The sequence below is a fragment of the Salvelinus alpinus genome, chromosome 28 (genome assembly GCF_045679555.1).
Source record: "Salvelinus alpinus chromosome 28, SLU_Salpinus.1, whole genome shotgun sequence".
Lineage (NCBI taxonomy): Eukaryota > Metazoa > Chordata > Actinopteri > Salmoniformes > Salmonidae > Salvelinus > Salvelinus alpinus.
This window is the reverse complement of record NC_092113.1, coordinates 6,679,492-6,701,715: the sequence shown is the minus strand read 5'-3', so window position 1 is coordinate 6,701,715 and position 22,224 is coordinate 6,679,492. Positions and strand designations below refer to the sequence as shown.

The 22,224-nt window shown below is 45.0% G+C and overlaps 1 protein-coding gene across 5 annotated transcripts in view; it reads left to right on the top strand.

Moving 5' to 3' along the window:
* LOC139557036 (microtubule cross-linking factor 2-like) overlaps nucleotides 1-22,224 on the top strand; it is a 73,337-nt gene that overhangs the window by 4,051 nt on the left and 47,062 nt on the right. For all 5 annotated transcript variants that reach the window (XM_071371341.1, XM_071371344.1, XM_071371343.1 and 2 more), the window contains exon 3: nucleotides 7,292-7,450. In XM_071371341.1, coding sequence (XP_071227442.1) covers nucleotides 7,292-7,450 — 159 coding nt within the window. The remainder of the gene's footprint in view (nucleotides 1-7,291; nucleotides 7,451-22,224) is intronic.

The window sequence follows — 22,224 nt, the reverse complement described above, 5'->3', positions numbered from 1 at the left end:
TCATCCCCTGAAGGCAGGCCCTGTTCCTGCTGTCCCTCACTAAAAACAGTCCATTTGTATATCTTTTTTTTTTAAAGAGAAAGAAAGAAACAGGTGAAAAAAAGTGTCCCTTCTTTCTGGCGAGGTAATATTGTGCCTTTGTGCCGGCCGTCTGTGCTGACTCTGGGGAATAAGGATTTGGTGTCGCTCCCGAGTTAAGTCCTCAGCAGCCAATCGGGGTGCAGCGGGTGGGCGCAGGGCTCAACGGGCCGGGGGAAGCCAGTCAAAGAAGGCCATTAACACAGGAAACCAAAAACAAACCACAGGGATGTGACCCCGGCTTCCTCGGCCTCCCCTCTCCGTCTCCCTCTCCGTATTCTTAAACAGCTAGGGCCAGTCACTCAACACATACCTGATTGTTTCTGCCGGCTACCAACTAAACCAGATCACATTTCTCAGCCCTCTTCCCTCACACTGGGTTTTAACACTCCCATGCACTCCAGACTCCCTTCAAACTGAGTTCCTCTAACCGTCAGGCCGGTGTTCTCAGATAGTAAGGCGTATTCACGCACCAAACAAGCACTGGGGGAAGGAAATGTGTCTTGACATGTTTGAGAGGATTTGGGCTGTATTCCAGGTGATATTTGAGACCTGTCCTTTACCAGCCATTGTAGACCTTCTTCTGCTTGTCAGCAAGAACACACTACTTTGTGTTTGTGGCACAGCAATGAGTTATTGAACAGTTAGTATGTATTATGTATGTTATGTTATGTACATTCAGTAAATACAGGTCGTTTCAACACATTGGGGTAGGTAGGTTCCTTAGACGAAAATAACTACTTTGTGGCTATGGTCAGTCTTTATTAGTCACACAGGACTCAACCAACGTGATCACATAAAATAGCATACTGTAAGCTGATAGGGCTGTACCAGTAGGGCTATACTTTAAATTGGCTTAACATAATTATTGCTCTCTCTCCTAAGTCCTTGTTCCCTTGTGACATACACAGTGAGCTGTTCCCACTTCCTGTTGCATCCTGCTCTTCAGCGCTCCGCAGGGGGAGGGGCGTGAATGTGCAATGCATGCATTTTTGCGTGCGAGTACGAGTGTGTGTGTGTGTGTGACATCTGGAGATGGTCGTGGGATTCTCCTGGTCACTTCCTGTCCTTTCTGACCCACTGTCCTAATTCCAGAGCTATGACACATAGGAAATGGAAAACAGTGAGGTCTTCCATGACAATGGAAATGTGCTGAGGGATATACAGTAGATACCAGTATGATATAGAATCAGTCTCTCTTTACACTGTCTGGGTCAGTGGATTTTATTCAGGGCAGCTAGCCTTTTCATTCCATAAACATTCCATTAACAACATCTCTCCCAGCCTGGATGTTATGATGCTACAGTCATTGTTTGCTGGGGAAACTGACTGAGGTCTTTTATTTCTAGTCAAAGGCACAGTCTCTCACACATTGCCTGTGATCTGTGATGGGGTGGGGTGTGAAAGATACCATATCCTTCCCCCTCTTAACTTCACATATATAGGATGAGTGGGCTTAGCCTCTGTGCACTCCTGCATAGCAACAGCTGAGTTGCAGTATGGCGTGATGTGACATATAGGGAAGGAAAGTAGGGGTTGTTGAGATAGGGAGACAGAGAGAGAGAGGGTGGATTCCTTCTCTCTCCTCTATCTCCCTCTCTCCATCCCTCTCTCAGCAGCAGATAACGGCTGGGCAGCATCCTGGAGATACCAAAAGAAACCGTCTCCATGTGTCAGCCAGACACGCACGGATCAGAGAGCCGATTGGCTGGCTCGAGGAGTATCAGGAAGTATTTTTGTCCCTGTGCCTGCTCAGCACGGCACTAGACGGAGCGTGTGTGGATGCCCACCATGTGGATTATTTTGTAACCACTAAACAACTGTCGTGCAGGAGTCTGCTCTTTCACTGCTAAAGAGCCTTTTATAGATAGACAGAAGAGAAGAAGATGATTCTTTTCAGTTTCTAGAGGCTGCAACAGGAAGGATAACAACTAGATGGCTGAGCCTGTTAGCTGATACTGCAATACTAGATCCTATCATTAAATGTCTAAGCTAGATGGTAAATACTCAATGCTTTCATAGAGTATGCTCTCCTTTGTAAGCACTTCTTAGCTCATTAATGTAGAAAATACAATATCTCTCCAAGATTATGTACAGTAAGGCCTTGGCTATGGGCCCTAGTCAAAAGTAGTGCACTACGTAGGGCATATGATGCCACTTGGGACACAGACATGGCCGATGCTTTACACACTCCCCCCTCCTGTGCGTACTGCCAACATGCAAAACGGCGATGATAAAATCTACAGGGAAGTCATTGTTAAAAGGCGTGTGGAGGAACAGCTGTGCCAATGCTGACAGGCAGGATCAGAAGGGGAACAGGGTGCTGCTTCAGCACACACACACACACACACACACACACACACACACACACACACACACACACACACACACACACACACACACACACACACACACACACACACACACACACACACACACACTCACACTCCCATGCAGGCACACACACTCACACTTCCATGCAGGCACACACACACACACTCCCATGCAGGCACACACATGTGCGCGTACACACACACAAACACACACACCAACGAACCCACCCTCAGAGATGCAAAATATTCTCGATCACACACACACTCACCCACAAAAACATGTGAAAGAGACCCGTTTGATGGGTAAATGTCTCTCTTTAATTTGGTATGTGTGTCCAAGTGCCGGGTGTGGATAGGATCGACGTTAGGAGTCTGAAGGCTGGGACTTGACTATAATGTACCAGTCCTGCAAGACTTTCTCTCCTCTCCTCTGTATGCCATTCACGTCCTCTAGCTCTCCAGCTGGAACCCCTCTCACCAATGCTAAAACCGCTAGTACGGTGAACCTAGACACTGATCTTGATTCAGTTTTCTTTTTTTCAATAATGGTTAAGGTTAGGGGTTGGGGCTGGGAAGCTGATCCTAGATCTGTATCTAGGGGAAACTTCACCCACGGAGTGCTGAAATCCATGTGTTTTACTTTTACATATCAAAGCATGATATTTCATTGGGAGGCGAAGGCAGACAAGGAAGTGTATGGAAAGAGGCTGAACAGCAAGAGGGAGAAGGGAATCCTGTAGATGTAGTAAGTTAACAGGCCGTTAATACAGACTGTTGTTTACTGTGAAGGGGCCCGATCGCCATATACCGGCAGTCTAAAAACATAACCTGGAACCCTCCCAGAACGCTAATGAAAGGGAGCATTGATTTGGCCATGCAGTCCGTCTCTCTGCATGTACTTTTCTACCTTCTAAAGTATGGAGAAGAGAGAGGGAGGGGCAGGGGCAGAATGAGAGAAGGAGGGGAAGACCGAAAAAAGAGGTGCAAGAAGAGATAGAAAGAGAAAGTCTGTGAGAGAGAGAGAGAGAGAGAGAGAGAGAGAGAGAGAGAGAGAGAGAGAGAGAGAGATGAATTTGAGCATGATGGGGAATTGGTCGGTTGGTCCACTCTCAGAGTGGGCAGCACAGAGGGGCATTGTGGTTCCCAGCTGCACATTGGCTCTGGTTATAGGGCCAGAGAGAATACCCCAATTCTGACACACGTGCACGCACTCGCACACACAAACAAACACACAGACGCACGCACGCACGCACACACATATTCAAACATATTCGCACACACACACAGAAGCCCTGTTTGCTCTGACCCCCTTCCTCCTTTAATGAGATCAGCACTGTACTCCACTCCACACTGCACCAAAAGACTCCCATCCCATGCTATGATGTTGCAGAGGTAGAAAAATAGAGAGAGAACATTAAATAATAATAATCATATTATGCCTTAGATATCATTATGTTATATTACCATTTTGAATGATACAATGCTTTCAGCACAATTGACATCAATATCACACTCCACTCAGATGTTTTGGATGTGTTTCCTGTCTATGGAATGAATAGAGCACCCTTGACATGTCACCTCCTTTCATTATAAACAATTAAAACCAGGCAGCTGGGTTTGCATTTGGATTGAACATCCTGTCAGTGCCCTGGTGATATACAGTCAAACAGGAACACACACACACACACACACACACACACACACACACACACACACACACACACACACACACACACACACACACACACACACACACACACACACACACACACACACACACACACACACACACACACACACACACAAGTTGTTGTTGGCCCAGCAGAACATCATATCCTCATCTGGATAGTGTCTGTGTTGATCCCCAACTGCATGTAATGCTCTTCCTACCCCTCAGGGGAACCTATATCCAACTTTAAGAAGATCAGCCTTAATAACAGTCTTGTTCTGTAGCAACATGTCAACACATGATGATGTAAGAGCTGGTCTCTGCTCTACTCCACTCCTACCCGTATTTACATTTACATTTAAGTCATTTAGCAGACGCTCTTATCCAGAGCGACTTACAAATTGGTGCATTCACCTTATGATATCCAGTGGAACAACCACTTTACAATAGTGCATCTAACTCTTTTAAGGGGGGGGGGGGGGTTAGAAGGATTACTTTATCCTATCCTAGGTATTCCTTAAAGAGGTGGGGTTTCAGGTGTCTCCGGAAGGTGGTGATTGACTCCGCTGACCTGGCGTCGTGAGGGAGTTTGTTCCACCATTGGGGTGCCAGAGCAGCGAACAGTTTTGACTGGGCTGAGCGGGAACTGTACTTCCTCAGAGGTAGGGAGGCGAGCAGGCCAGAGGTGGATGAACGCAGTGCCCTTGTTTGGGTGTAGGGCCTGATCAGAGCCTGAAGGTACGGAGGTGCCGTTCCCCTCACAGCTCCGTAGGCAAGCACCATGGTCTTGTAGCGGATGCGAGCTTCAACTGGAAGCCAGTGGAGAGAGCGGAGGAGCGGGGTGACGTGAGAGAACTTGGGAAAGTTGAACACCAGACGGGCTGCGGCGTTCTGGATGAGTTGTAGGGGTTTAATGGCACAGGCAGGGAGCCCAGCCAACAGCGAGTTGCAGTAATCCAGACGGGAGATGACAAGTGCCTGGATTAGGACCTGCGCCGCTTCCTGCGTGAGGCAGGGTCGTACTCTGCGAATGTTGTAGAGTATGAACCTACAGGAACGGGTCACCGCCTTGATGTTAGTTGAGAACGACAGGGTGTTGTCCAGGATCACGCCAAGGTTCTTAGCACTCTGGGAGGAGGACACAATGGAGTTGTCAACCGTGATGGCGAGATCATGGAACGGGCAGTCCTTCCCCGGGAGGAAGAGCAGCTCCGTCTTGCCGAGGTTCAATGATACTGGAACACATTAGTGATAGTACTGGAACACATTAATCATGATACTGGAACACATTAGTGAAAGTACTGGAACACATTATTGATAGTACTGGAACACGTTAGTGATCATACTGGAACACATTCATGATAATACTGGAACACATTAATGACAATACTGGAACACATTAATGACAATACTGGAACACATTAATGATAATACTGGAACACATTAATGATAATACTGGAACACATTAATGATAATACTGGAACACATTAGTGATAATAATGAAACACATTAATGGCAATACTGGAACACATTAGTGATAATACTGGAACACATTAATGACAATACTGGAACACATTAATGATAATACTGGAACACATTAGTGATAATAATGAAACACATTAATGGCAATACTGGAACACATTAGTCATAATACTGGAACACATTAATGACAATACTGGAACACATTAATGATAATAGTGGAACACATTAATGATAATAATGGAACACATTAATGATAATACTGGAACACATTAATGATAATACTGGAACACATTAATGATAATACTGGAACACATTAGTGATAATAATGAAACACATTAATGGCAATACTGGAACACATTAGTGATAATACTGGAACACATTAATGACAATACTGGAACACATTAATGATAATACTGGAACACATTAGTGATAATAATGAAACACATTAATGGCAATACTGGAACACATTAGTCATAATACTGGAACACATTAATGACAATACTGGAACACATTAATGATAATAGTGGAACACATTAATGATAATAATGGAACACATTAATGATAATACTGGAACACATTAATGATAATACTGGAACACATTAGTGACAATACTGGAACACATTAATGGCAATACTGGAACACATTAGTGATAATAATGGAACACATTAATGATAATACTGGAACACATTAATGATAATACTGGAACACATTAGTGACGATACTGGAACACATTAATGGCAATACTGGAACACATTAGTGATAATACTGGAACACATTAGTGACAATACTGGAAAACATTAATGATAATACTGGAACACATTGGTGATAATACTGGAACACATTAATGACAATACTGGAACAGATTATGGATAATACTGGAACACATTAGTGATAATACTGGAACACATTGGTGATAATACTGGAACACATTAATGATAATACTGGAATACATTAAAGAAAATACTGGAACACATTAATGATAAGCTACAGTATGGTGTCATTTGTTACTGTGCTGTGAATACACCATCAGCAGAGAGACATATTTTACTTACCCATATACACTGAGTGGACAAAACATTAAGAACACTCTTTCCATGACGTAGACTGACCATCCATATACTTATATGTACGTATTCTCATTCACTTTAGATTTGTGTGTATTAGGTAGTTGTTGGGGAATGGTTAGATTACTTGTTAGATATTACTGCACTGTCGGAACTAGAAGCACACCCATTTCGCTACACTCGCATTAACATCTGCTAACCATGTGTATGTGACCAATAACATTTGATTTGATTTGACCAGGTCCAGGTGAAAGCTATGATTCCTTATTGATGCCACCTGTTAAATGCACTTCCATCAGTGTAGATGAAGGCGAGGAGACAGGTTAACGAAGGATTTTTAAGCCTTGAGACAATTGACACAACTGTTGGAAGCATTGGAGTCAGCATGTGCCAGCATCCCTGTGGAACGCATTCAACAACTTGTAGAGCCCATTCCCCCGACGAATTGAGGTTGTTCTGAGGGCAAAAAGGGGCTGCTAATGTTTTGTACACTCAGTGTGTATATGGTCATACTGGAAACAAATCACAATTTATAAAGGGCATTCATAATGTCATTTAATATGACTCTGGACCATGGCATTGTGGATCATGCTTCTCAATGAACCTCTGATGTTGACCACCCTCCCTCATGTCTTCTCTCTCTCGTCTCCATCTTTGGACTACAGGTGGCTAAAGACGTGTCCATCCGGCTGCACAACGAGTTGGACTCTGTGGAGAAGAAGAGGGGCCGTCTGGAGCAGGAGAACGAGGAGATGAGGGTGAGGCTCCAGGACCTCGAGGTAGCCAAGCAGGTCCTGCAGGCTGAGATGGAGAAGCAACGAGAGGTAAGACATTATGTAGTACAAGGCTGGGTGGGGTGGGATTGGGCTGAGCTGAGCTGGGATTACCATGGTTGGGCCGTGTGGATAGGGCCAGAGAAGTAAGACATGGTGTGGTTTGGCTGGGCTGGGCTTGGTTGGGTTGACCCTGGCTGTGTCTAGCTGGGCTGAGCTGGACTGGGTTTAGCTGGGTTTGGCTATAGGTTACGCTGTGTTGAATAGGCTGGGTTAAGTAGGCTGGGTTTAGCTGGGTTTGGCTATAGGTTACGCTGTGTTGAATAGGCTGGGTTAAGTAGGCTGGGTTTAGCTGGGTTTGGCTATAGGTTACGCTGTGTTGAATAGGCTGGGTTAAGTAGGCTGGGTTTAGCTGGGTTTGGCTATAGGTTACGCGGTGTTGAATAGGCTGGGTTAAGTAGGCTGGGTTAAGTAGCCAGGGTTAAGTAGGCTGGGTTAAGTAGCCAGGGTTAAGTAGGCTGGGTTTAGCTGAGCTGATCTGTTATTTGCCTTTCTTCAAGGTTTCATGTAAATTCACCAGGCTTGGAATAAAAGCGTGTCCGTTTTCAGTAAATGGAAAGTTTGGGACCACATACACGGTCAGACTGAACCACAATTGTATGTTGTCCTATATGTTGTGAAGTGACCGGTTTGAGTTTTATGATAGAGGGTTGTGTTTTTTGATTGGCCTCAAATAGGGACTAGTAACTTTTAAGCCAAATGTTGACATTTGGCCTTTCTTCATTTGGCCTCGCCGTATGTTTACTGAAAAGAGTTGAATAGAAAACTGTGGGAGGAAGTTGCTTTGTGCAAGTCTTTCTATCCTGATAAATGCTCCTGCTAAAAACACTGTTTGCTATCTACAGATATTGCGTTATGCTCAGTTATGCTCTAAGGAGAAATCAGATGTCCTCTTCTCTCAGTCTTGGCCCTCCCCCTGTGTTGACTAATCTGGAGTGGACAAAAGGAGGCCCCTTTCTCTCCTGCTGTCCCTTTATGGAGGCGAGGAGAGCAGGGAGGGGGGACTGATGACTGACCATAGTCTTGGCCCAGCTCTCAGAATGAGGTTAGGGCTGGCTGGCTTGTTGGCTAGCTGGTTGGGTAGCTGGGTGTCTGGCTGGCTGCAATGCTAACTCACTCAGTCACTGGCTGGCTGGCTGGCTGGCTGGCTGGTTGGCTGGCTGGCTGGCTGGCTAGCTTTGTGGTTGGCGGGCCTATGCTAAGCGAGGTACTGCTGCTGTGTTGTGCTTGGCCCAATGGAGAGGGCGAATTCTTTGCATAGCTGGCACCCTTCCGATCCAGAACTATTATGTGTGCCTGCCGATCCCTGGCTTCACCCTTTCACTGCCCACTCTGTCTCTGTCCTCCGTCAGTTAGAAATGTCTCCGTCCCTGAGAATCAGGGATGTGTGTATAAAGGTGAATAAAAGGCGGTTTGTAAGTAATGAATTGGTATTCTGTGGCTCCTGTCTGGGAGTGGAAGTGATTCTGCTGCTGCTGCAGGATTGAGGTAGCTGCTGGGCCTGGCTATTCCATTGGATTCTGCTGCTGGACGGTCTGTCTCCTGGGGTAGTGGAGGGGCTGAAGATGCTGGCCAGGTAGAGGGAGAAGAGAGTGAGAAGGAAGGGAAAAAGAGAAAGCAAATATGCAGTATTTGCCATGTTTTCCTTCTTCTCTGTTTCAATGCAGACATGTAATAATGGTCCATTTTAATAATTGAATAACAATCCATTCAGAATCTAATTCGACAAACAAAATGTAAAATGACTGGTGGTACTTATTTGGTCTATTACTTATAAGACATGGAGAAAATAGTACATTTTATGTTTCCTCCCTTAGCTTGTGGCAGGCTGTGACATACTGTGCTCTATAACATCAGACCTTCCCCCCAAACATTTCAATGCTTATTACCTCAGTGGGTTGAAAGATGTGGTCAGTAATATTTGAGTCCATATGTAGGATGCATGAACCATTACACCTCGGTGAAACCCAGATTGGCTGCTGACTATTTGTCATATGTCTTCCCAAGACAATCTGTTTAAAACCCGTCGTAGGCTCTCAGCGTTTCGTCGTGTAAATGCATTGTGAAGGATCCGCCATCCACCCCTCTAAACCAATGGAAAATGTTGGGATTAGAAGTAGGGTCACCAGTAAGGACAACTCTCTGAGATTAGATACATTTTTTGTGGTTTGGGCTGCCTGTGTCTAGCGCATTGCCCTCTGTTAACCAGCTACCTTTTTGATAAGAAGTGATTCCACACAAATGGACAAAGGGAAGTGGAATGCTTGCAACCCCTCCCCTTTCCAACACAGACAGAACACTGCTGATTAAGGTTTTTCTTCATCCCCTCCGTTCCTCACCGCTCCCTGTCCAGTCCTCCTCTAATTCCAACTGCATCGACTCCCGTTGCAGCTGTTTTGACCCTCTGAAGGTGATGAGGCTGGATTGGAGGGAGGGATGGAGTGATGCAAGGGGGTTGGGTTGGGTTGAGGTAGGGCAGGGCAGGGATGGGGGGTTGGGGTAGGGGTAGGGAGGGGAGGGGTTTGGGTGGTTGGGTTGCAGCTGGAATTGGCGAAGGGGGCAGGCAGTCAGGAAAGATAACGCCTTTAAGTGTAAACATCCAGCAGGACATCTCTCCCTCCCGCTTTCTCTCTCTCTTTAGCTTGTTCTCCCTCTGTCTTTATTTTTCTCAATCTCGCCACCCCTCTCCCACTTTCATTCCCAGTCGCTCCCTTGCATGTTCTCTTTCTCTCTCTCTCTCTCAATTCAATTCAATTCAATTCAATTCAATGGGCTTTATTGGCACGGGAAACACATGAAATAAAAAAATAAAAAAATATTACACTCACACGTTCCAAACGAATAAAGACATTTCAAATGTCATGTTATGTCTATATACAGTGTTGTAGCGAATAGTGCAAATAGTTATCTCTCTCTCCCTTTATAATAGTTTTTCTCTTGGAGGCCATGGGCAGACTGGGCAGAGTTTTATGTTTGCTGGTGTGTATTTCTGGGCTTTCATTACCCCAGTGATTTAGTGGGATCGCAGTGGAGACAGTTTAGGGACACAGGCCTCTGTAGCAGTCAATCCCAAGGCCTAATGCACTCCTTTTGTATTGCAAACGCCACTCATTACGCTATTACTTATCAAGGAAACACTATACCGAGCCTGCCCCCATTTTATTTATGCCTTCAGGAAGTGCTGTTGTCCCTTTGTTTGTAGGAGGCTGAGAGAAGCATGTCCTTGAGCAGAGAGAGGGGGAGGTGCCTTACAGGCAAAGGGAAAGTCAGTGGAGATGGAGAACATGTGACCGTGAGCTACTTCCTTATCAGTCACATGGTTGTTTCTCCCAATGAATGAATGATTATGCTCTGGGCTTGAGCCATTGATCATGCAGTGCTTTACAACATGCAGAAGAGCTGAATACCCGCATAAAAAATACAATAGTATACTATACTAACATGGGGCGGCAGGTAGCCTAGTGGTTAGAGCGTTGGGCCAGTAACTGAAGTTTGCTAGATTGAATCTCTGATCTGTCGTTCTGCCCCTGAACAAGGCAGTTAACCCACTGTTCCTAGGTCGTCATTGTGAATAAGAATTTGTTCTTAACTGACTTGCCTAGAAAAATAAATAGAAATACTATAGTATTCACTGTAGTGTTTTTATTGACTTTACTGTAGTCAGCAAAAACACTACAGTGAATTCAGTAGTATTTACTATATTATGTACTGTAGTGTACTGTATAATACTGTAGTATTTACAGTTAACTATAGTATAAATACTGTAGTAAAAGACAACCGTAGTAAATACTATAGTAATTCATATAGTGTTTTTGCGGACATTACTGTAGTATTTACTATAGTGTTTTGTTTCATTAACTTTGACATAGAAGTGGAGACTTTCTCCTTCAGGAAACCTACTGGAGAAATATTAAAAGAGCAAATGCTCCATAACCTGTAAGTAGGTAGGACCTAGCAGCTCTCACAGTCTCACGTCAGAATTAAATGTTCATCCATGTTTCTCAAAACTCACATTTCAAAGTGTTTAAGGTTAAGTTTAGGCATTAACTCTGAATGTTTAAGGTTTAGCATTAACTCCAAATGGTTATGGCAAGGGTTCAGGTTTGGGATAGGCTTAAAACAATATCAAAAACAATTCTCAATAGCTGGATTTGAACTTGCAAACTTTGGAATCAGAGGCAGATGCTTATGCCCATTCGCCATCCCCCTAGCAAAACCAAAACCTACTTAAACTTAACAGCGCACACTGTTACCCCCCCCCCCTCTCTAGTTTCCACATTATCTCCCAACATCCTCAGACATGGATGGATGTCAAATACTGTATCATGGATGACCTTGTTAGGTAGAGCTGGGTTCTGAATAGACAGTTCAGAGCTTCTGCTCTTTTCTATAACCTGTAGGGAACACAATATATGGTCTATACTTGGCATGTAGGTTTCTCAGTTATGGGTGGCACAAATTGCGTTATGGGGGAGGGGAATTGGCAGGGTGTATGCAAATGGTATACAGTAATATTTACTAAAGTTTAAAAAGTGTAGTATTTTTTGGACTGTAGTGTTTTTGCGTATTTTACTGTAGTATTTTCTACAGTGTTTTTTTCTTCCTTGGATAATATTGTAGTATTTACTATAGTATTTTACTATAGTAATGTCTACAACATTCTATAGTAAGTACTACACAATGATCGAGGGATACTACAGATGGTAGAATAGTATTCTACAGTATACTACCGTTTGTTATATAATTCTATAGTAATTACTGTAGTATTCTCTAGTAAAGTGTAATATTTAAAAAAAAATGTGGGTAGTAGACAACGTTGTTTTCTTTGGTACCTTGGACAATGTTCCATCTTCTGGCACTTTGCCACTGTGGTCCACTTTAGTTAACACCCAACGGTGGTGTTATTCAGTTAGGTTACAGTGGAATGGGTCAGGTATTTCACCATGGGCACACATACAGTAGTACACACACACACACACACACACACACACACACACACACACACACACACACACACACACACACACACACACACACACACACACACACACACACACACACACACACCTGTTCCGCTGCATTAGGTGGGTCCTGAGTACTTCTCAGGATTAATCTGGGATTCTCCGCTCAGCCCAGGCCCTGCCAACCAATCCGTTCGCTGTGGGCGACGATCACTTGTCCCAAACGGGCTGCTGTCGTTGTGTGTGTGTGTGTGTGTGTGTGTGTGTGTGTGTGTGTGTGTGTGTGTGTGTGTGTGTGTGTGTGTGTGTGTGTGTGTGTGTGTGTGTGTGTGTGTGTGTGTGTGTGTGTGTGTGTGTGTGTGTGTGTGTGTGTGTGTGCTCTGATTAGAACTCCTCACCATGCTGCTTGCAATCCCAGTGGTTTGGGCCGAACTGAGTACCACCATGCTGCAGATCTCCAGCCCTGCAAACCTCCAGCATGTAACGGAGCCTTTTCTGATAATGACTGTCTCTTTCCCGCTCCCCTCAAACTGTCCATCCTAAAAACCGAGGTGCTTACCCCTGGTCAAAACCTCTCCCACCCTAATGATGATTTATCTGGCCAGCTGTCTGTCTCTGATGAGGAGCGCCCTGCTCTGGGTGTGTTCCAGGACTGTGCCAAGTGCAAACAAACCTATTATGGGCCATCATGGCAACAAAGCAGATGGGTTATGGAGGCACTGTTTTTCTGGTTCATTGTGATTGACCAGGACCTCACCTATGTGGCTCAGTTGGTAGATAATGGCGCTTGCAACGACAGGGTTGTGGGTTCATTTCCCACAGGGGACTAGTACGAAAATGTACGCACTCACGACTGTAAGTTGCTCTGGAGAAGAGCAACTACTAAAATGTAATCACTGTCGTGCAGCACTAAATAGGATGTAAATATAGGCCACCGTACCTTTTATTAGCCTAATGACTAAAATAGAGAGAGAGCAGAAAGCAGGTGAAATGGGGAGTAAGCTAAAAAGAAAGGTGAGGAGAGAAGGCCAGTGAAGACAAAGGAATGTTCCCAGTAGCGTTTCTGGGTGGATAGAATGAAGCTTCACACAATGAACCCTGAGGGACATTCAGAGGTTTGTGAGGAGCTGCTGAAGGACCAGCGACCCCTATGGAGGAACATAAAATACCTGCAGAAGAACACAAACACACACACACACACACACACACACACACACGTCTCCCCAAAATAATAAACGCATATACTCATCACAAAATCCATGTGACATCTTGGAGCTGCATGGGCCATTTCCTCATGCACGAGTCAGGCACAGCCAAGCAAACAGTGTTGAATTTTTCAAACACATCCATACCCCCCCCCCCCCCCCCCCCTAAGGAATCGCAAGGTAATTTAATGCTCCAATACAAATCCACATGAAAATTGAGAAGAGTCAGGCCAACTGTGGAATGGATAGATCCTCAGACAGCGACCTCAGGCTGTATAGCCTGCATCCTCCTCCTCAGTACAGAGTGAAAACACTGTGGACATAGAAACACATGCAGCAGACAGAGTGAATGCAGAGCACTGGAGCCCTGACAGGTTACATGAAAGGCATTTTATATCCATCCCCTGCTAGTCTCTCCATCCCCAGCCAGAAAATCCACACCTGAGCCAGTCTGCAGTGAGGAGAGAGAGAGAGAGAGAGAGAGAGAGAGAGAGAGAGAGAGAGAGAGAGAGAGAGAGAGAGAGAGCAGACACATCTAAAACTACCTCTCCGTTCATCACCCCCCTGAGCCAGACTGGTTGTTGTTTTAACAGCTCTCTTTCTCCCCCTTTCTAACCCCCCCCCCCCCCCCCCCTCTCCTCTTGTTTTAAAGACATTAAAAGGTTTTTAAAGTGTCAGATTATCTCACGCAGTGGGACCTGTTGGATGTGGCGAGGAGAGGTCTTCTACAAGGTTCAATTTGAACCATGCAGTCTTCAGGGAGCCATTGTAGTCTGGAAAACAACAGGTTAATGCCAGGGGGAGGTGGGGTTGAGGATGTAGGCGGTAGACGGTTCTATTGACATCCTTACCTTTCCTCACCAAAGTTTAGTGGGGAAGACTAATTGCTCTCAAGAGTACATCTGTTCTATGTTTGTGTGTGTGTGTGTGTGTGTGTGTGTGTGTGTGTGTGTGTGTGTGTGCGTGCGTGCGTGCGTGCGTGCGTGCGTGCGTGCGTGCGTGCGTGCGTGCGTGCGTGCGTGCGTGCGTGCGTGCGTGCGTGCGTGCGTGCGAGCGATGCTTAACGGCTGCTGGTCAGAGAATTACACATGAATTGTATATACAATACCAGTCAAAAGTTTATTTTTACTATTTTCTATATTGTAGAATAATAGTGAAGACATCAAAACTATGAAATAATACATATGGAATTATGTAGTAACCTAAAAAGTGTTAAACAATATTTGAGATTCATCAAAGTAGCCACCCTTTGCCTTGATGACAGCTTTGCACACTCTTGGCATTCTCTCAACCAGCTTCATGAGGTGGTCACCTGGAATGCATTTCAATTAACAGGTGTGCCTTGTTAAAAGTTAATTTGTGGAATTGATTTCCTTCTTAAAGCGTTTGAGCCAATCAGTTGTGTTGTGTCAAGGTTGGGGTGGTATACAGAAGATAGCCCTATTTGGTAAAAGATCAGGTCCATATTATGGAAAGAACAGCTCATATAAGCAAAGAGAAACGACAGTCCATCATTACTTTAACCTCTCTGGGATATGTGGGACGCTTGCGTGGCCAATAGCCAGGGAAAATGTAGAGCGCCAAATTCAAGAAAATGATATAAAATCTAACTTTCATTAAATCACACATATAAGATACCAAATTAAACCTACACTCGTTGTGAATCCAGCCAACATGTCAGATTTCAAAAAGGCTTTTTGGCGAAAGCATAAGATACTATTATCTGATGATAGCACAACAGTAAACAAAGAGAGTGTAGCATATTTCAACCCTGCAGGCGCAACACAAAACGCAGAAATAAAATATAAATCATGCCTTACCTTTGACCAATTTCTTTTGTTGGCACTCCAATATGTCCCATAAACATCACAAATGGTCCTTTTGTTCGATTAATTCCGTCCATATATGTCCAAAATGTCAATTTATTTGGCGCATTTGATCCAGAAAAAAAACAGCTTCCAATTTGCGCAACGTCACTACAAAATATCTCAAAAATTACCTCTTAACTTTGCCAAAACATTTCAAACTACTTTTGTAATACAACTTAAGGTATTTGTAAACGTTAATAATCGATCAAATTGAAGACGGGTCTATCTGTTTTCAAAACAGGATGACAACAAACTAACGATACTTTTCTAGTCTTGCGCAATTCTCAAACAGTACACATAACGTTACACTGATTCCAGATGGCCGTTCTTCTTCATTGCACAAAGGAATAACCTCAACCTATTTCCAAAGACTGGTGACATCCAGTGGAAGCGGTAGGAACTGCAAACAGGTTGATTAGAAATCTAGTATCCCAATGAAAACTCATTGAACAGACGGTGACCTAAAAAAAAAAGAAATCTGAATGGTTAGTCCTCGGGGTTTTGCTACATAAGTTCAGACATGATTTTAACAGTTTTAGAAACTTCAGCGTGTTTCTACTAATAATATGCATATCTTATATTCTGGGGATGAGTAGAATGAAGTTGAAATTGGGCACGCTATTTATCCAAAAGTGAAAATGCTGCCCCCTATCCTAGAGAAGTTAAGACATGAAGGTCAGTCAATCTGGAAAATTTCAAGAACTTTTACGTTTCTTCAAGTGCAGTCGCAAAAATCATCAAGTACTATAATGAAACTGGCTCTCATGAGGACCGCCACAGGAAAGGAAGACCCAGAGTTACCTCTGCTGCAGAGGATAAGTTCATTAGAGTTACCATCCTCAGAAATCGGCAATTAACTGCACCTCAGATTTCACCTCACAGAGTTCAAGTAACAGACACATCTCAACATCAACTGTTCAGAGGAGACTGCGTGAATAAGGCCTTCATGGTTGAATTGCTGCAAAGAAACCACTACTAAAGGACACCAATAAGAAGAGACTTGCTTGGGCCAAGAAACACGAGGAATGGACATTAGAACGATGGAAATATGTCCTTCTGATGAGTCCAAATTTGAGATTTTCTGTTCCAACCGCCGTGTCTTTGTGAGACGCAGAGTAGGTGAACAGATGATCTCCGCATGTGTGGTTCCCACCGTGAAGCATAGAGGAGGAGGTGTGATGGTGTGGTGGTGCTTTGCTGGTGACAATGTCAGTGATTTATTTAGAATTCAAGGCACACTTAACCAGCATGGCTACCACAGCATTCTGCGGCGATACGCCATCCCATCTGGTTTGCGCTTAGTGGGACTATCATTTTTTTCCCAACAGGACAATGACCCAAAACACACCTCCAGGCTGTGTAAGGGCTATTTGACCAAGAAGGAGAGTGATGGAGTGCTGCCTCAGATGACCTGGCCTCCTCAATCACCTGACCTCAACCCAATTGAGATGGTTTGGGATGAGTTGGACCACAGAGTGAAGGAAAAGCAGCCAACAATTGCTCAGCATATGTGGGAACTCCTTTAAAGACTGTTGGGAAAGCATTCCAGGTGACTACCTCATGAAACTGGTTGAGAGAATGCAAAGCTGTCATCAAGGCAAAGGGTGGCTACTTTGAAGTATCTAAAATATATTTTTTGATTTGTTTAACACTTTTTTGGTTACTACATGGTTCCATACGTGTTATTTCATATCCTTCACTATTACTCTTATTATTCTACAATGTAGAAAATAGTAAAAATAAAGAAAAACCCTTGAATGAGTAGGTTTGTCCAAACTTTTGACTGGTACAGTATGTCAGAATAATCTGCGCACTAGACTGTGGCATTAATTGCCCAGGTTTCAAATGTGCTGCAAGGTGCCACTTTACTCAACATGCTGCTTTCAGGGAAACAAAGGATCGGAGGGAATCGTCATTGAGCGGTCTCGCACGCAGCCCCTTTTCATATACCCTTATCGGAAGACCCGAAGTAACCCTCTCGGCCATTTTGACAGGGGAAGAAACCCAGATGCAGGGATGTGTCTGTGATTTATGATGATTGGCACATTTATACGGATTCTCCAGGAGGAGCGGGGCCTATCAGACCGAGCGGTGATTAGGGTGGACTGGGTGATAGGCTTCCTGTCCTGGCAGGTCATTTGTAAAGTTCCCCACCGCCACACACCCTGTCTGAACCGACTGCCTTGGCCCAAGACTAATAATAGTTTTACCAGATGTCTATTCGGAGCTCTGGCTCCGATAAGGTCCCAGACTCCACAATCCCCGTCATCCTACCAGACCAAGGCAGTGACATCATCAACATGCTGCCAGTTGCACCTGTGTTTACTGTGATATTCAACAAGGTAATGGGAATAGGCCAATTACCTGTTATGCTGGCTATGCTGTCACTTTGGACCTTGGTTGCCATGGCTACCCAAACTCAGACACCTGTTTGGTTAGACATATTAGCCTCTCGGTCACATCAATTGGGAATAGGTTTTATAGCGAGGCTTATGGTAAAGACTATAATAAGCCAATGACAGATCCCTAACAGAGAAAACAAAAGACAGAATCGTAGAATAGTAGGACAGTAGGGACGTTTTATTATCTCGAAAATGTGGCCTGCCGTATAGAATGAGTATATTGAACGAATGGCAGTTGTGTGACTACAGAATGTCACCACCAATGGTTTCCATCACGGCATGTATGTCTGTCTGGTTCCACGTCAGGAGCTTTGAACCAAGGTTGTTCTCAGGGGTTCTAAGTAGGGGTGTAACGGGGTTCGGTACACGGTTTTTGGGTCACGGTTCGGTTTCGGTAAAAATGTAATTCCAACAGTTACTCTTGTTAACTGTTGTTTATTTGGCAAAATATACGCAGAATTAAAAAGCACCCTATTTGTGGCCCAAGTTCAGTTTCTGTGACATCATTCACAGTGTTCCTGGCGTTGTCTGCTGTGACAGGGATTGATATGTTGGGCATCAAGTAGAGGTCTAAAAAGTTAGACCCGTTCCGAAATGTACCTGGGGCTTTCCCATCTGGACAAATATGCATAAATACATTTTTCAATATAGAGACCCATTCCAGGAGGACTCCGAACGGAACACGAGCACGACCAGTTTCGTATAGACGTGGTCGGATCCGAGTAAAGGAAGCAGCAGAAAAGTCCATTTGTAAGCTACTTTATTAACCAGACCTGATACAGCGCGAGGGAGAGCAGGGAGAGGACGGGTGTGTGTACTGTGAGCGAGTGAAATGGGAGCAGGGAGGGAGGGAGGGAGGGAGGGAGGGAGGGAGGGAGGGAGGGAGGGAGGGAGGGAGGGAGGGAGGGCTGACTTGCGCTAGTAGACTAACTTCTAGCTTGTCATAGCTAGGTTGTTTATCATCCAAAATGATTGCGTAGTACCTGTCTTGACCGCATCAAACCGAGAGAAGCTAGTTGGCTAAAATAGCTAGCCAGCTATCTTTCTTCCTGTCCTACAGTTACAAATAACAACACCTCCATTCAGACTATTAAATAGCAGCCTGCCATTTGGCATTTGTTCATTGTAACATATACTTCTCATTAAACTTTTAATTCCATCATTTTAATTGCAACTTCCATTGATTAGATCATGTCCTAACTTGCTTTGCCACACACGGAGGCTCTATGACTGTAGTGGCGCTTTGATGACTTGTGATTGGCCCGACAACAACACCGAGCTACACGCGCCACCCTGCATAGACTATTCTCGTTGAGCAGCGGAGAACATCCTATTCACTTTTTATCCACAACTCTCTGTCCGTCGCCGTTGTAGTCGACTGTGAAGCCAAAATGTTCCCAAACTGGAGATTTTAAAAGATGACGGAGGATCCTTCTGGTTTATCGATCCCACCACATCAACAGTTCCCGGCTGCGCCGCACAAAAGGACAGCTTGAAATCCGCCACTTAAGATTAGAACTTTGATTACAATGTGCGCATAGGCTGTACTTGTTTTAACAAAATAGCCTACAATGGTTTTTCCAGCTCAGATTTACTCACGAGGCAATGGCATACAACGCAGTTAATGGCCTAGTGTTTCTTTTTTATTGTATTTTTGATGTATTCACTGGTGTTCACAGTGCGGACCGAACCGAGCAGTATGAAGACGTGTATCGTTAAGGCGCCTAGTTCTAAGTGTTCTCTGTTTTCTCTGTTCTCCTCATTAGGTCCTGTCAGAACATTCCTGCCTCTCTCACTGACAGAAGACCGGTAGATCCTGACTCTCCCGGAGTCTCCCGCTCTTCTCATGTGTGTGTGTGTGTGTGTGTGTGTGTGTGTGTGTGTGTGTGTGTGTGTGTGTGTGTGTGTGTGTGTGTGTGTGTGTGTGTGTGTGTGCATGTTTGCAGGGGCGCAACTTTCACTGGGGACGGGGGGGACATTTCCCCCCCCCCCCCCCTCTTACCTTCTGAAATTGCACCCCCCCAAGTTTTATCTTTGGAATGTGATACAAAACGAGGACAATGCGGACGCCTCCGAGCGGTCGGGTATGCTGTTTGAAGCGTTTATCCGACTGAATTAAAAAATATATATATTATTATTATTATGTCCCCCCCACTTCTAAAACCAAAGTTGCACCCGTGTTTGTAGAAAAAACACCCTGTTATGTAAGAGACAGACATGTCGGCCTGCATCAGAAGGCTGAGAAGGAGCTGAGCTCCACTTGGACTTGATTTCTGTCTGTCTGTCTCTATTTCTAGCTCATTCTCTCTCTATCTCTCTCTCTCTATTTCTCACTATCTCACGCTCTCTCACTCTCTCTCTCTCTCTATTTCTCTCTCTCTTCTGTTTATCTCTCTCTTTGTCTGTCTGTCTGAGTGCTGTTGAGACTGTTAAGACAGTAGGACAGCAAAGGGTCAGGCTAAGAGCCTTGCAGATGAAGTCATTTTAAAACCAGCGAAGCAGGATTTAGATCATTACTGATTAAATTGGCAGGGAATGAGACATCGATAATGAATCGGAGAATCCCAAATCTTTGAGTTTGACTTGAAGAATTGGAGTTTGACTCCTAAGTGTGTGTGTGGTTCTGGGTCTTTCCGTCTTGGGCCATTAGTGAGTGTCCCGTCCAGCAGACTCGGAGATGGTGGGATCCACCTCTCCTTACGTAACCCTCGTTCCATAAACCCTAGCTGTATGCTGAGCTGACGTAGCGTTGTTCCATGTCCAGTACGATCAGTCTTCCTGCCTCCCTGCTCTCCTTTACCCAGGGACGGGTCCTCGAGGCCCAGTCACGCTCCCCCAGACCACTGGGCTACTAAGCTGTGTGACGTGGCTGAGTGGAGCAAATGAGACGTGAGATTGATTGCTCAATTGGATGAGGAAAATTGCACCTTCCATTACTAGTGCGCCGTACACTGACCTGTCAGACCCTGAGAGATGGAGGGAGGTAGAGAGGGGGGGGGGGGGGGAGAAGGACAAGAAGAGAGAAGGGAACCATGGGGGACATCTAGATACAAAATGACCCCCCAGGCATAAAAATGATTGTAACTGTATGTCCTCCAGGATTTAATGTGGTTTTAGAGGACCTGGTGAGATCATCAAAACCACCGTGTGTAGACCGTTAAACAATTACAACGTGGTCTGAGCCGGTCTGAGTTCTGTGAGCCGGTCTGTGAGTACACAGGGGCTTGACTGGGCAGGCTTCTCTGAGTGTGTGTGGTCATGTGTCTGCCTGCCTGCATTAGTATGTGTGTGTGTGTGTGTGTGTGTGTGTGTGTGTGTGTGTGTGTGTGTGTGTGTGTGTGTGTGTGTGTGTGTGTGTGTGTGTGTGTGTGTGCGTGCGTGCGTGCGTGCGTGCGTGCGTGCGTGCGTGCGTGCGTGCGTGCGTGCGTGCGTGCGTGCGTGCGTGCGTGTGCAGCAGTAGCATGCTGCAGTGGCGTGATATACTGTACACACCCACCCCTGCATTGTCTCTCCTAGAGCCCATCACTACCCCATGCTGTGACACGTTTTTCTCTCCTCTCTCTCTCTCTCCTCTGATAATTATCAGTTAACTCCCAGGCAGCCGCAGACTGTAAGAGAGAAGGCTGGATGCACACAGTGAAATGAAGCACTCATCAATTATCACCTACAGATTGATGACTATTTCTGGCACTGCCAACCTCAGCATAGTCAAATCAAATCACATTTTACTAGTCACATACACGCTTGTAAGACTTGTAAGACCGCAATTATGCGCACATAGTGGTAATGTAGTCTCTCTTGACCTTCATGACCTTCATGACCTTCATGTACATGGCTCGGGAGATGATCAGTAGCGTTATGTAGATAGGACATGCTGGACAAACCATCACGACATAAGAGTGAATCTGTCTTCTGCGGGATGACTGTGTGATGACTGTGATGACTGTAGTCCATACCAGCTGGGTATTCATCTCTCTCTTTATTTCTCTATTGAACCACCCATCAGCACCACCACTACAGTTCGGGAGGAGCTGACGGCCAGTTTCAGCCTCAGTGCTCCTGTTTGGTCCTGTTTGGTCCTGCTTGGTTATGAAAGCACATAGATAGTTGCCTAGCTGTCACACAGGACGTGGCTTTTGTAAATGTCTATACTTCTATCTCCTCCCAGCGATGTTATCAGAGCAGGGGGGGGGAGAGAGCTCTCCAAACTCATTTTGTGGCAGAAAGGGAAATAAATTGGCTGGCAGCCCCTCTTTACTGAGTGTGAGGGGTTTAGTCGAAAGAGGATGATTGGTGTGAGTTTGTGTGGGAGAGTGTGTGTGGGTCTGG